Source organism: Lepeophtheirus salmonis, chromosome 5 (assembly GCF_016086655.4).
Source record: "Lepeophtheirus salmonis chromosome 5, UVic_Lsal_1.4, whole genome shotgun sequence".
In the NCBI taxonomy this organism is placed as follows: domain Eukaryota; kingdom Metazoa; phylum Arthropoda; class Copepoda; order Siphonostomatoida; family Caligidae; genus Lepeophtheirus; species Lepeophtheirus salmonis.
The window spans coordinates 10,989,789-11,003,316 of NC_052135.2; the positions used below are offsets into that span (position 1 = coordinate 10,989,789).

The 13,528-nt window shown below is 31.4% G+C and overlaps 1 protein-coding gene and 1 long non-coding RNA gene across 2 annotated transcripts; both read left to right on the forward strand.

The window, feature by feature from the left end:
* Positions 1-1,504: 1,504 nt before the first annotated feature.
* On the forward strand, positions 1,505-4,185 carry LOC121118316 (uncharacterized). The gene is made up of 6 exons (XM_040712892.2): positions 1,505-1,637; positions 2,350-2,458; positions 2,512-2,659; positions 2,717-2,899; positions 2,959-3,117; positions 3,662-4,185. Exons 2-6 carry the CDS (start codon positions 2,351-2,353, stop codon positions 3,994-3,996), a joined length of 933 nt encoding a protein of 310 aa, XP_040568826.1. The 5' UTR covers positions 1,505-1,637; position 2,350; the 3' UTR covers positions 3,997-4,185.
* A 5,422-nt stretch (positions 4,186-9,607) lies between these two features.
* On the forward strand, positions 9,608-13,267 carry LOC121118881 (uncharacterized). Its single transcript, XR_011779990.1, has 2 exons — positions 9,608-9,805; positions 11,386-13,267. It is a non-coding gene; the product is annotated as an uncharacterized lncRNA (long non-coding RNA).
* The last annotated feature ends 261 nt before the right edge of the window (positions 13,268-13,528 follow it).

Consider the following 13,528-nt stretch of genomic DNA (forward strand, 5'->3'; position numbering starts at 1 on the left):
AATAGCTGTTTGTAGATGATCCAAAGAAACGTTATGACAACTACACTGCTCCCCTTCGAAGCATTCTTAATATTGTCAGGGTTACAATATTGATTTTCGTTTTTTTTAACATGCCCAAAATTCTACCGATTAGCATCGTTGGTTATGTATTGTTTGTTTTTCCTTCATTAGTATGCAGATAGATGGGAAGGAGATTCTAACTGTTCTTTGTTCCATTGATGTATCTAATGATAATCAACAGACTATGATTATTTTCTGATTTACTTCCTACATATTGTCATGGTATACCCTTGTATAAATACATACATAATCTCATGAATTCAAAATAAGGTAGGACAAGTGTACATAAATATTTTGTAAGCACTAATCAGTATAAGAAATCATATTATATACAGTACACCCATGTGCATTGTATTCAATAAGTGGGTAGAACAGAACAGTACTGCTCAATATTGACACAATGCTTATATTAGCCTGATCCAAAATGATTGAGACAGGTTCATTTTAAGGGAAAAGAGAAGAGTTAGCCTCAAAACGCTACCAGCATCGACTTTCTCATGAATTTGATGGTGGAAAACATTCCATAGTTATTCAGAGACTAAATAGCTAATGTCTAGGTACCACATTTGCAAATGTTTCTCCATTCGCCTCTGAACATAGAGACTCACAATTTTCGCTCGTACTTTTTGATAAGCTACAAACTGGGCAAAACAGTGTCTGAGTTCCACACTGACCTCACTATCGTTTACCTTGATGTCTGCTCTAGTCGTGCAACCATCTTTCGATGGATTGGTAAGATCCGGGATGGCACTTTTAAGCTTGAGAAAGGTGTCACATCAGGACGTCCCCGGAAGAAAATGATACCCTACAACATAGCCCAAGTCACTGACCTGGTAAAGAACAAATCCCAATTGAGCGTTCGAGAGGTTATGATTTTGATAGCCATGAAGACCTTACAGGCGGTGTTCAGCAGGTGATGAAGTTAGTGAACAAAGAGGAGCTCTCCCGGGAGTTGTGGGAGTTGGAGAACCATTGTCACGAAGTTATTCGAGCTGGAGAAGACTATGTCATATGATTGAATACTTTTTTTAAACTTTTGAATGTAATTTCTTGACTTACTGGGGCAATCTCAATCATTTCGGAACAACCTAATAATATGAAATAGACCACCCATATCTCCTATTACATTACATTGAATTCCAGGAACTTTGATCAAATATATTCAAAGGATGTAAAGCAGGTAGAGTCCATGGAAGCACAAAATTCCCAATCATAAAAGAAACGGGTTCCCTCATTAATTTACCGTATTGATGCATCAGTCTAATTATTCAGCATTGTAACATATTTACGATTTGCTACATGCAATAAAAGTTCAAGGCCTCAAAAAAATATTCAGCTAGATTAAATAAAAACACAAAAAACACACGAAATAAAAAAGACGAGACAATAATAAAAACCTTGGGTCTTGGGGGGGGGAAGGGGGGGACTGTCCGTGTTTGAGTTTGACAACATCACGACTGAAACGCTCGATATAAGAGCTATAATCAGAAAGTGTATTTTGTCATTAATGATCCAAACATCATTTACGGAGGACATAGCGCGTTATTCATTCACTATTACACATTTATAAGTTGCAGGTATGTAATACTAATTAATCATAGGTAGAGCAACACATCTCTTGGATTTCTATAAGATTGTGTTTGTATCTATCATACATATTTCATATGTAGTAATATTAATTATGTATTTTTGTACAAAGGTGTATAAAATAGTTCCTAGAAAACGGGACAACCTTTTCTATTTGGCAGTCTAAACAGGGTTTTTTTTTATTTTCAAAGACTGTTGTCATTATTATTTCATTCATTAAGAGAGGACTTCTTAGTATAAAGTAATAATTAGTTGTGTTTCATTAAAGACGGAGAGTAACAATGAGGGTTTTCTCGGGAGTTATAAGGTTATGTCCTTGTTGGGTACGGAGTGGGATATAGAACGGAAAATTGTCAGGATTACCAGCTTCCTTTTTCGTTTTATTTTTATTTTTACGTACCGGTAGGATATATTTTATAATTCACTGCTTATGCAAATAATATGTATACAGATAATGGCGTTCCTTTTTGCTTCCGCATTGTTTTCCATAACGTGTCACCCATATATAAACTTTTTTTTTTTTTTGCAATTTTGCCCTTCCTCTCTCAGTGGGAGTAGCTTATAAAAACTGAAACATATAAAGGTTTTATTTGACTCCTCGCAAACCAGTTTGAGTTTTTGTCAAGAGTAAAACGCACGTGCTTCATTGGATCTTGATAGTTTAATCTCATTCATTACTAATATAATTCATATAAAAACTAGGATGAGAAGCATTCAAAACATTCTCGTAGCCGGGATTTTTTTAATCCTTTTTATCAAGTATGAGAGAGTCTCAGGCCTTTCCTGCTTTTGTGGAGCGGCACCTTGTGAGGTAAAACTCATGAATAGGCATGATATCATTGTTTTCATTTTAAATGTATGTAGACTCCAAAATGTTGTGACAGTGGAAGCTACACAACTGATGCCTGTGGCTGTTGTCCCATTTGTGCAAAAGGAGTGGATGATACATGTGGAGGACCTTTTCGAACTGCTGGTAATTGCGATGTTGGTCTCTCATGTGTTAAAAAATGCTGTAAGTAAGAATTGTAAGGAAAACCCACAACTTATTCAATTTGACCCTATTTTATAGCCTGTAAAACAGAGGATGGTGATGAGTGCATTTTTCCATTTACATTCAATGAGACAACCTATAACAGATGCACTGCTGTAGAGTCTGTTAACAATAAAACATGGTGTGCACTTGAAGTTGATGGTAATGGAGTTGTAATTGATGGAAAATGGGGGGATTGCGATTTCAGCTGTCCTCAAGAAGGTTGAATTAATTTATATACATATAATACGTTTTATATGTTTCTATTTCATGTCTATTAGATTATGAATGTGACTCAACCTATTTCTTTAATTCTCTTGGGCGCTGCCTCAACAAAACAGAGGCGGATGGCCTTATGGGTCGCTCTAGTGGAGGAGTTCAGGTTGAAGATGGGATCAGTGATTCTGATACGGCACCATCATGCAAGGAAATTTCAAATGGTAATTTGGCTCTATAAAAGTTTCCCAAATAAAATTCATTATCAATTATATTTTTTTTTTTTTTTGGGGGGGGGGATTGTTTTTGGATTTTTTTATCAAAATTTTTGAGAAAATAATAATATCAAAAAGTAAATTTCAAATATTAAATTTTATGGAACAAAAATCAAAAATCGGCAGCTATTCACAAAAATTAAACTTTTTGTAAAAAAAATCAAAAATCCGTAGTTATTCTCAAAACCTAAATTTTTTTGAAAAAAAAAAAAAATTTGGATTACAAAAATCCACAGCTTTTTACAATTAAAAAAAAATTGCAAAAAAAAAATTCATAACTATTCTCAATAATTTTCAATTTTTCACTAAAAATTTAAAAATCCATAGCTATTCTCAATAAATTAAATTTTTGGAAAAAAAAAAATTTTAAATTAAATTTTCTAGTAAAAAGCAAATATTGCTTAATTTGAGGGAGGCTACAGCCCTTGCAGCCCACCCCCCGTGGACGCCCCTAATTATGAATATGTACAAGTAAATTAATTCTTCTTTTTAGTCAATCAATGTAGATGCTCCGAGGACCCTCTTAGTCCCTTAACTGGAAGTAAAACAGGAAAGCCATGTGAGCCCTTATCATCAAATTTTGGTTCTGAAGCCAACGGTTGGTGCTTTTTAACTAATATTCAGGATCCTGCTAATCCATCCAAGGACTGCTATGAGGATGTTGAATGGTCTGAGACTCATGGAAAATTTTGGTCTAATATGGCATGTGAATCACAAACCATTCAAGGAAGAGCTGGACTGAATCCTGAAGAAGGCGATGATGATTATGATCAACCAACTTTTGAGGATGGGTTCATTGATTCCAGTGAAGTTATTTATGATGCTTAGTCTTATTCTTAGGCTTTTGCTAATTTATTTATTTGTATTTATGAATTTATAACGAACTTAATAATATTATTATTTTTCTTAATTTACATTTAAATAACGAAGCAGTTACGTAAAAATATTTGCTTTTTAAAAACATTTTAGTTTCAAATTGAAGCTTCTGGCTAAGATTACATCGTAATGTTTATAAAATTTACAAAAAAAAAAATATGTAGAACTGAGAAAATCAATACTTTCAGATGTTAAAAACATACGGCATTTACAGTTAAGCTAAGATTATTAATGAAAATAAAAAAAAACAAGGCTCAAATTTATATTTAATATTGTCTTGAAATATTTTTCAAAGTTTTTAAAGGATTTCTCGAAGTTGAAGGAAGGTACTTAATTTATTATCCACCAAAAGTTTACAAATTATTCCTTATACACGGATGTAACCCATCATTATTTGTTATTAAGGCTTTAGAGTGTTGTAAAGCAAAATCTAAAGCCTTAGTTTTCGATGAGACTCATTTGTTCCATTTGAAAATCCCAACAAAAAGCATACCTTTGGCAACGTTAGTATTAGCATGTTCAAATCATTATAATATTTAGCTCTTCCAAGCACTTTAAAATATCGACAGCAGGAAAATCTACGAAGACATGTGCTTTAATGGACCTTTTGAGCACAGCCAGGAACCTGGGGGTCTTCTTTCTGTTACTCTTGGAACTGTGCTTGGACATACTGGACGTGTTTTTGTATCATTTGATGATGGTGTAGAGTAGAAGACTGTACTTTTTGGGTACATCAAGAGTCTGATGATGTCTAAAGCAGAGTGTCCTACGCAATGGTGTTCAATCACAGCGGACGTTTTTTGATACTTTATTCTCATGAAGTGGCATTTTGTTTTTTTGTTCTTCGAAAGTTATAAATATAAATGAAAAAACACAATACAGTATAATATATATAATGTCACTAAAATGCTAATGACAAAACAGGTAAATTTAAAAAAAAAATGTTATCTGAAGCGGAGGAAGTAAAAGTAAACTCCAATCGGCTTTGAAGTGCATACAAATAAAAATCCTAGTAACAACCCTGTCCCTACCAGAATTCCTTGAATATAGGTTTGGTTGCGGGACTAAATCACTCGAAGGTTTTCCACTCAACAACTCAGAATTTGATTAAACTTATTATAGATCGGGTATCATGCTTTCTTTACATTGAGTTGGTGTTTTTATTTTGCATGGCTTACATTTCTCACTCATAATGTCAATTCCTTTATTTATTCCACACCAAAATACGGATTTTCTGCCTCTTCTTTTTGTTTTAAAGATTCCTTGATGAGTAGAATTAATTTTTAAGTTTTTATTCTATTTTTTATATTAAGTAGAAGAGCTCTTAATTAATTTTAATTTCTTATTGTCCCGGGCAACGCCGGGCAAACGCATTCTAATAACTATTATATTCTAATTTTCTGCCTCTTCTTTTTTGTTTTAAAGACCTTGATGAGTAGAATTAATTTTTAAGTTTTTATTCTATTTTTATAATGCATTTTCATGTCACTTGAAAAGTGGTGTTAATAGTGCCCCATTGGGCCCAAACATCAAGTTTTATAAGAAATAACACACCTTTTTTCATTAACATTAAGGGCAATAGTGATCTACAGCCGTTGATTTAGATGTCAAAATCAGAATGATAAATAATATGGATAAATCATTCACTGTCTATCCAATATCTATTTTCTTTATGGCAGACCCTAATATGCATTAAAAATATCGTATTATATTCTACTGTATAATTATTATTTATTATTTTTTTTCATAGTATTGACAATAAATTAAATATTACTTATTTTCCCGAAAATAATAAATGTTTCTCTGAAGGTCCTAATTTTCTCGTCCCAAATCGATCCAAAACAAAACTCACTATAAAGAATTCCGATGGAAAAAATCCAACGCGCACAAAATTCTGCGAGATAATAGAATAGCCAACTGTACTTTGATATTTTGTCACTCTCATGGTATAAGTACTCAATTATTTTAAGCTCTTGTAGAGTATAAATAAAACAGGCTGAAAATGTGTCAAAGGGAATTAAAATGGGTGACTTCACGCGTTAAAGTTTCAACTAGTACCTATATATAGATTTAATGAAGGACCAAACAATTGATTCTCCCAGCCCACCTCCCCAGTTAAATAATTGATATATTCACTTCTGTAGAAGAAGCTAGCTACTTTTCTTGTATTCCAGTAGTTAAGCGTTTCCAATGGTATAAATTATTACTAAAAATTATACATTTATAACCTTACATTTTTATACTCGACATTAATTAATAATTATTTACTTCCTAACTAACTGTCTCTAAACATGAATCAATAATCATAAGGAACACATTAATATAAAAAAATGATCAAAAATATTTATCTTGATTGGGGGACGTATGACTAAATAGTTCTTACTTGTAACATACATAGAGGTTATAGTACATAGTGTTCACTCATGAAAATGAGGAAATTAAATTTTAGCCCAACTTTTCGTATCCTGGAAAAACAAATTAATTTCCCCTACCCCCAAAATTATTATTTCACCTTTGAATGAATATTTCTTTAATATATTTTCAAAGTAATCAGAAGAAACTATAATAATAATTAAATATAATATAATAGTCTTGTTCGGTATACTGGTACTATCACGTTACCGGGGTACTGATACATTTAAAACGGTAATATACTAAACTGATATTGAAATGGTTCTTTTAGTTCAACTACGGCAGATGTGGGCAAACTACGGGTTTGCATGCAGCCCTCAACTATTTTCTGTACGGTCTGGAAAAGCTAATAGGAAATAATGTTAAAAATTATTAAAACTAATTAAAATGTCACTTATATTGATATAAGTTTGAGTATGAATCAAGGAAACATTGGTATTTGTTTTAGTAATACACATACAACGTAAATTTGAGATTGTTTTGAAAAAGATTATAAAACCTAATAAAGAGGAAATCCCTGCCAAATGTAGTAAAAAAAATTGCAAAATCTACTCATGTTCCAGAATGGAAAACCCCTGATAGAGGAAAGGACACAGTTCATCCAGACCCTGGATCTTCTTTCTACTAAAACTCTTACTATTAATAACTTTATTATTAGAGGTCGTACATTTATTAAATTCAGTTGAGGGGGGTACCGATTTAAAGATTTTTTAGAATGGGAGGGGTATGGAATATAACGGAGTTCACTACGTTGATAACTGATCACTGTTTCACTGGTCAACAAAACCTTTTCAATATGAAGTATATCAGTGGTCTTCATAATAAGCAATATATTTTATTTACAAATGCATACAACTTACATCAATGTAACGCACTTTTATAAGTGGGAAGGCCTGGAGTATGAAATCTATGACAACCGACGGATGGATGATTTGCAGAGTTGCATATCAAAAATATTCTTATAGGGAATATGATGAAGTTGTGAAATAATCTATGGCGTCAACTGTGTATCATAATGTCTTCCAAAATTGAGAATAAATGCTTTGTGGAATTTCCGTTTTTAACGCCATCAAGTTAGGATTTGGGAACTCTTGAGATATCATGTGCAATTTCAGTTCTTATACAAAGTTATGTTAGTAGTAATGTAGTATGTTTAATGTATGTACGACTCCATCCATCTCCATCTTGAGATCATTCCTTCGACGACACAATCAAGAGAGGCGTTGAAAAAGCTCATCCATTGACGCATGAGGATTTTAAATTAATTGAAAAATAGAAAACAAACATTTATGTTGAGATAATCATATAAATTTATAGGCGCTGGGATTAAGTAAGCAAATATCGTGTTCTTAGTTTTAAAATAAGTACATGTCGTCATATTAAATGGAAAATAATCAAGGTAGGAACTCGACGTCACAAACTATCAAATATTTAATTTAAAAAAAGGGCTGATTTTCTGAGAGACGGCTTATTTTTCATGACTACATATGTGCATTAGACCTATTCAAAAATATACTTTTTTGAATTTTGATATGTTTCCGCATTTTTTCTCATATTTTAAGATGTGAGAAGCTCATAAATCCTTTTTTAGGGATCTAAGTATGTTCTAAAACCTGTTCTCATAGGCCTTAAAGTTTTTTTCAAAATGTCTATTTTGATGATTTTACGTTGTTTTCAGATAAAAAGTATGTATAAAACACCCCATTGAAGGTCAAAAAATACATTAAACTCAAATAAAACTATGTTTGAATAGTATTTTTTTTATATTTTATTATCTAAGTATCAAGATTGCCCAGTACAATGAAGGTAAAGAGAAACATTTAGGTGTTCAGACACCAGTACTAAAATTGTATACTCCAATCTATCAATGTTATTTTTTCTTGTAATTAGTCATTTTTTGCGGAAAGTATATTAATATTTTCTAAAGATTATGTACTTACCTCGATTTCTTATTTGAGAGTAATTTTTTTAAATTTGAACCTTTTACATTATATACATATTTCCTTAGACTTCTATAATTTAAAATTACAACAAAAAGTTATTGATTAAAGTTAGTAATAAACTAGTGAAGCAACTTGTATGTTTTTATTAATTAATCAAGACTAATGAAATTAGAGAAAGTAAGAAAAAGGATGACTGACTATGCCAACATAATAACTAAAACTCCCAAACAGAGAGAGTATCTCCTTTAACCCGTGGAACATAATAGGCAAAGATTTGTTTGTTTGAAAAAGAATGTCTTCAATAAATAAATGCATAATAAATATAATCACTTTTTGGTGATTTTTACGGGTTTTTTTCATAGAAGTCTTAGAAAATATATACAATGTATATCATTCTGATTTTCAAATTGGTATTACAAAAAGTATTCTTATATAAGAAATTGAGATAAGTTTATAATCTTTCGAGAATACTTACATCTTTTCCGCATAAAAATGGTAAGATATAATAAAAAATAACATTGATTGATAACAATAAATATAACCGTCTCAGACCGGTCTAGAATTTCCAGACCGAAACCCAACACTAATAAACACGTATACGTGTACACACATGACGGATGTGGTAACGCACCTTTAACAACATTTTACTTATATATTTTTAGTCGAAAAAATACCAATGTACCTATATTGGTACCGGGACCGGTACAAACGTAGTGACGGTATTTTGTCCTCAGTGAGGGAGGGGGGCGGGCAATTATTTCAAGATAGGCGAAACATAATAAATACATTTATACTGCATTAATAAACTTGTTTTTTTCATACATGAAAATTGGAGAAGATCGATAAAAGGGGCGTTTTCTTTCTTATTATACGGTCATAATATTACATTTATATAATATATGTATGAAAGGCCTATTCAAGGCATACAAAATAAGGATTTGGTAGCATAAAAAAGACTCTTAAATTCATATAATCCCACTTATAAATTTTCAACGTTCTTTTTTATATGCGATTTTCCTTTTGACTTTTTGAAAAAGTAAAGGAGAAAAAGAAAGGTCTTATAACTGGTATACTACTCTATTCCCTGCCAGAGAGGGGGAGAGAAGGGGGGGGGGGAGGGAGGGTCTGTTGTCAAAGAAATGCATGGTTGTGAATAATAATAATATTTTATAGTAAAAAAACCTCTTTTTCTATGCGTGGTTGTGTACATTGTAGTAATGGTTACTGTATAATTTTTCGTACATACGTTCCAAATAAATTGTATGTAGTTTAGTATGTGAAAAAATCTTTGAATAGAGGATGTTACTACTCCAATTATTGGTTTTGAAATATAAAATAGGAATAGTTTTACAGATACTATAATATTAAAATGACGAATGCATCCTTTGATTCTCCATTCAATGAAAGTAATTTATAATAAAATCTCACTCAATTACAGTGAATATCTCGAAGTGTTGATGCTGTGAAATAGTATTGGGAGTGTTGTAAAGGGTAAGGTTAGAATTATCTTTAAATCATAATTAGAAGTGTGAAAATTGTCAAATCCTCACGAGCGTAAATTAAAAAAAAAAAATATCTATATCTGCTAATATAGATCACAATATAGTGATAGATATAATGATCCTTGCTTATGAATACGTTTGAATTTTTTGAATAAGAAGGAATAATTCATAAGAGTACTAATATCTGACCACATGTAACTTTTTTTAAATGTATGCTAACAAAGATTTGTCAATTTTCACATCTCTAACTAAAGTAGTAAATATTGATCATTTAAATGTTCATTATAATGGATACTATTAATTATTATTATTTTTTATTTTTTTTTTGGGGGGCTTTTTTTGAATTTTTTTGAAATTAAATCTAAGAAATAAATATTTTTGAAAAAAAAAATCCAAAAATTAAAACTTTTTGGAAAAAAATCTAAAAATTCAATTTGAAATATTAAATTATTTGAAGAAAAAAATTATAGTCAAAAGCAAAAATTTCTGAATTTGGAGGGGTGCTACAGCCCCTCCATCCTACACCCTGTAGACGCCCCAGTTATTAAGAGTAGTTATTTTTTAAACTTTTTGACTAATGTCGCCCTTGTGTTTTCTTTGGGCTCAAAAGAAAAGAAAATTTCTTTCTTCTGTAATTAAGTCCTTGGCTATGAGGAAACCTTCTATTCTGCAAGATGTTGCTTCTGAGATACCACAGAGACAATACTTAATCATTGTTACTCGTGACGTAAGCATTTTTTTTTTTTTCTTCGTAGAATTTACAGATCATAGAGTAATTCATGGCACTCTCAGCATCCATAGCCGAAAAGACAAAAATTTCTTGTAGCCATAGATATTTGGACAAAAATGATAACATTGGTCATTCCTTGATTATTAGATTTTATACCTTTGTTTTTGGAGGATCGTTTGAAAAGTTTGCAAGACGTGTGTAGAGGTTATGTTGAGTTAGTAGTATCTCTTGGAAGAATACACACCAACTTTCATCCAGATCGGTAAATTTATTTTTGTTTTTTCATTGATAAAATCCATGATATGGTGATGAATGACAGTGCTTGGGCATCTCGAGTTGGAACTCTATTTCCATTAATTTTACGACCACAACTGCTGAGGTGTGAGATGGTGCATTGTCGAGATGGAAAATTATTTTTTTGTGGGCCAATCGTGTACGTTTTTTTGCAGCTCGGTTTTCAAGCGGTGGAAGAACGATGAATAATATGCACCTATAATAGTTTGAACCTTTTCCTTTCGAATCCAAAAGAAAGTCGCCATGATCTTTCTGACCCATCCCTCAATTCAAACGAATGCCAAACATAAAGAAATATACCGATCTGGCTAAAATAGGTGTTTATTCTTCCAATAGATGCTACTAACAAAACATACCCTTGATACATCTCGGACTTTGCGTTGACTTTTCAAACGACCTTCGTAAATTATGTTCCCTACTTCACATTTTCGATCCATTAGATACTCACTGTAATTTGTAGCCTTCAATGCAAGTGTTCCGAATTGGCATCGCTCTGGAGGACTTCCCATGATATCAGACTCTGCTTTTTCTCTCATCATACTCATCTACGTGTCCATCCCATTTCTTTGCATGTTCTTTTTATTCTGTTGGAAGACAGCGGAGACTGAAGATGAGAACAAACTTGGTCAATCTAATTGCCCCCTTATGACAGATCAAGAAACAGACTCTCTACAAGTACCAATGATTGATAACTTAGAAGAGCCAGAAGTTATGACGTCCGTTTAAAAACATTCAGACACTTTGAATGCAAGTTCCTGGGTGTTTTTTTTTTCCTTTGTACATTTTTATAAAAAACAATAATAATACACACATTTTGCTTGAAAAGTGACAATCATATACAATATACATATGTACATGAGGCGATCCCAGGGCTTAAAATAAATTATCCAATTTTGCTTTTATATAAAAATATATGTATATATTCAATACTCATGTTCATTTGTAAAAGTATGCTAATGCATTATCTTCTGAAGTTAAATATGTTAGTCCCAACTAAAGCTTTAAACAAAGTAGCAAAACGAGACCGTTATCCTGAGGAGATACAATGGTACAGTGTTTTAATATTTTTTCGCAAGATGTTACTTTTCAAATGACGTAGACTGGGATATATAAGAGGGATTATTGATTAATCACGCCTCACACTCTAAAATTACTGAGGGGAAAGAAGAAATTATGTAATTCACTAATTTTTCTTTTTAGAATATTCCACCAAAGACCAAAGGGAAGAGGAGTTTTCAATTACACATTTATGATTTATATTTTGCTATTATAATAATTAATAGCAAATGTATAATTTAAGATTATTTAATTATAAAATATATATTTTTACATTAATGGTATATGAAAAATAATGCAGAATAAGCATCCTCATCTTTGAACTCGAAGAAACAAATTTGTGGGGTAACAAAACTCCATATTATACAAATCTTCTTAGCTAAGTTATGTCCGTCTTCCGAACCTCGAATGAGCATCTTCTAAAAAGTAAAATATATTTGATATATAACACGTCGTTGCATTTATTGTATCACACAACCTTTCCTCCAAAAAGAAGGAGAAAAAAGGCCCGAAATCATCTGGTAGTTAGCCAAATATCATTAAAATCTACATTGTATTTTATTCGATACTGTAATATAATATTGCTTTGTAATATTTTATTAAAAGTGTAGTTATACATTTGTATTTGTGTATGACAGCCAAAATTTCTTCATATAAATAATAAAATGGCCAATATATATATCATATAAAGGACGAGGGATCAACAAGAAATTGTATTCCTGGCCTTTTGGAAACGGAGCATATGTATAGAATTATTACTCTGTTTATTTGTCAAAAAGAGTACATTATGAAATAGCCATGACGTATCAAGAGAGAAGAGGCAATCGATAGCTGACAACAAAAACATGTGGTATTTTTGTGATAGTCAAGTAACGCCGTGATAATAACTCCCAATTATATCTGCAAATAATAACTAAAACATTACCTCTAGCGAACAAAAAAATAAATTATGCACCAAGATATTTTTCCGCTTTTTTTTGCTACTTGGTTTAAAGCTTTAGACCAAATTATATATTTTACAAATTGAAGCCTCACATTTTGTCATCAATTGAAAGTATTTAATATATTTTTAAGTACCCAATTATATATTTATGCTAAACTGCGAAATTATCAAAATCCTACCTTGTTGGTAAATTAAGTATATTCCCTCCTTTCATCATTGCTCAATAATTAATTATGATAGATCCATGAGCAATTAATTACGCTCATTTCATATAAATTAATAATTTATAATTACAATATTATGCATAAAAGTCTTTAAAAATATATTATTCTTCTTATTATCACTATGTCATATTTATCCAACATTTTTTCCAAAAAGTAATGATACAAAAAGCCAGAAATTGTATCATGGTTTTATTCTAATTGCGTCACAAAATCCCCAAAACCAAAAATTTTACATTTCATTATAGATATTTAGGATGCCTTTGGATTGGACGCTAAGGCATGTGGCATCTTCTCCAATTTTTATTAGAAGAATAAATGCTCTATGAGACCTAAATACAGAATAATGGCAAATTATATTCGTGCAGGAAAAATACTTAAAG

Bases quoted from the DNA above. Each gene is read 5' to 3' on its own strand.
- LOC121118316 (XM_040712892.2), top strand. From the start codon at position 2,351: ATGAGAAGCATTCAAAACATTCTCGTAGCCGGGATTTTTTTAATCCTT. The intron at 2,660-2,716 runs GTAAGTAAGAAT...CCTATTTTATAG, and splicing joins CTCATGTGTTAAAAAATGCT to CCTGTAAAACAGAGGATGGT. The intron at 2,900-2,958 runs GTTGAATTAATT...CATGTCTATTAG, and splicing joins TTTCAGCTGTCCTCAAGAAG to ATTATGAATGTGACTCAACC.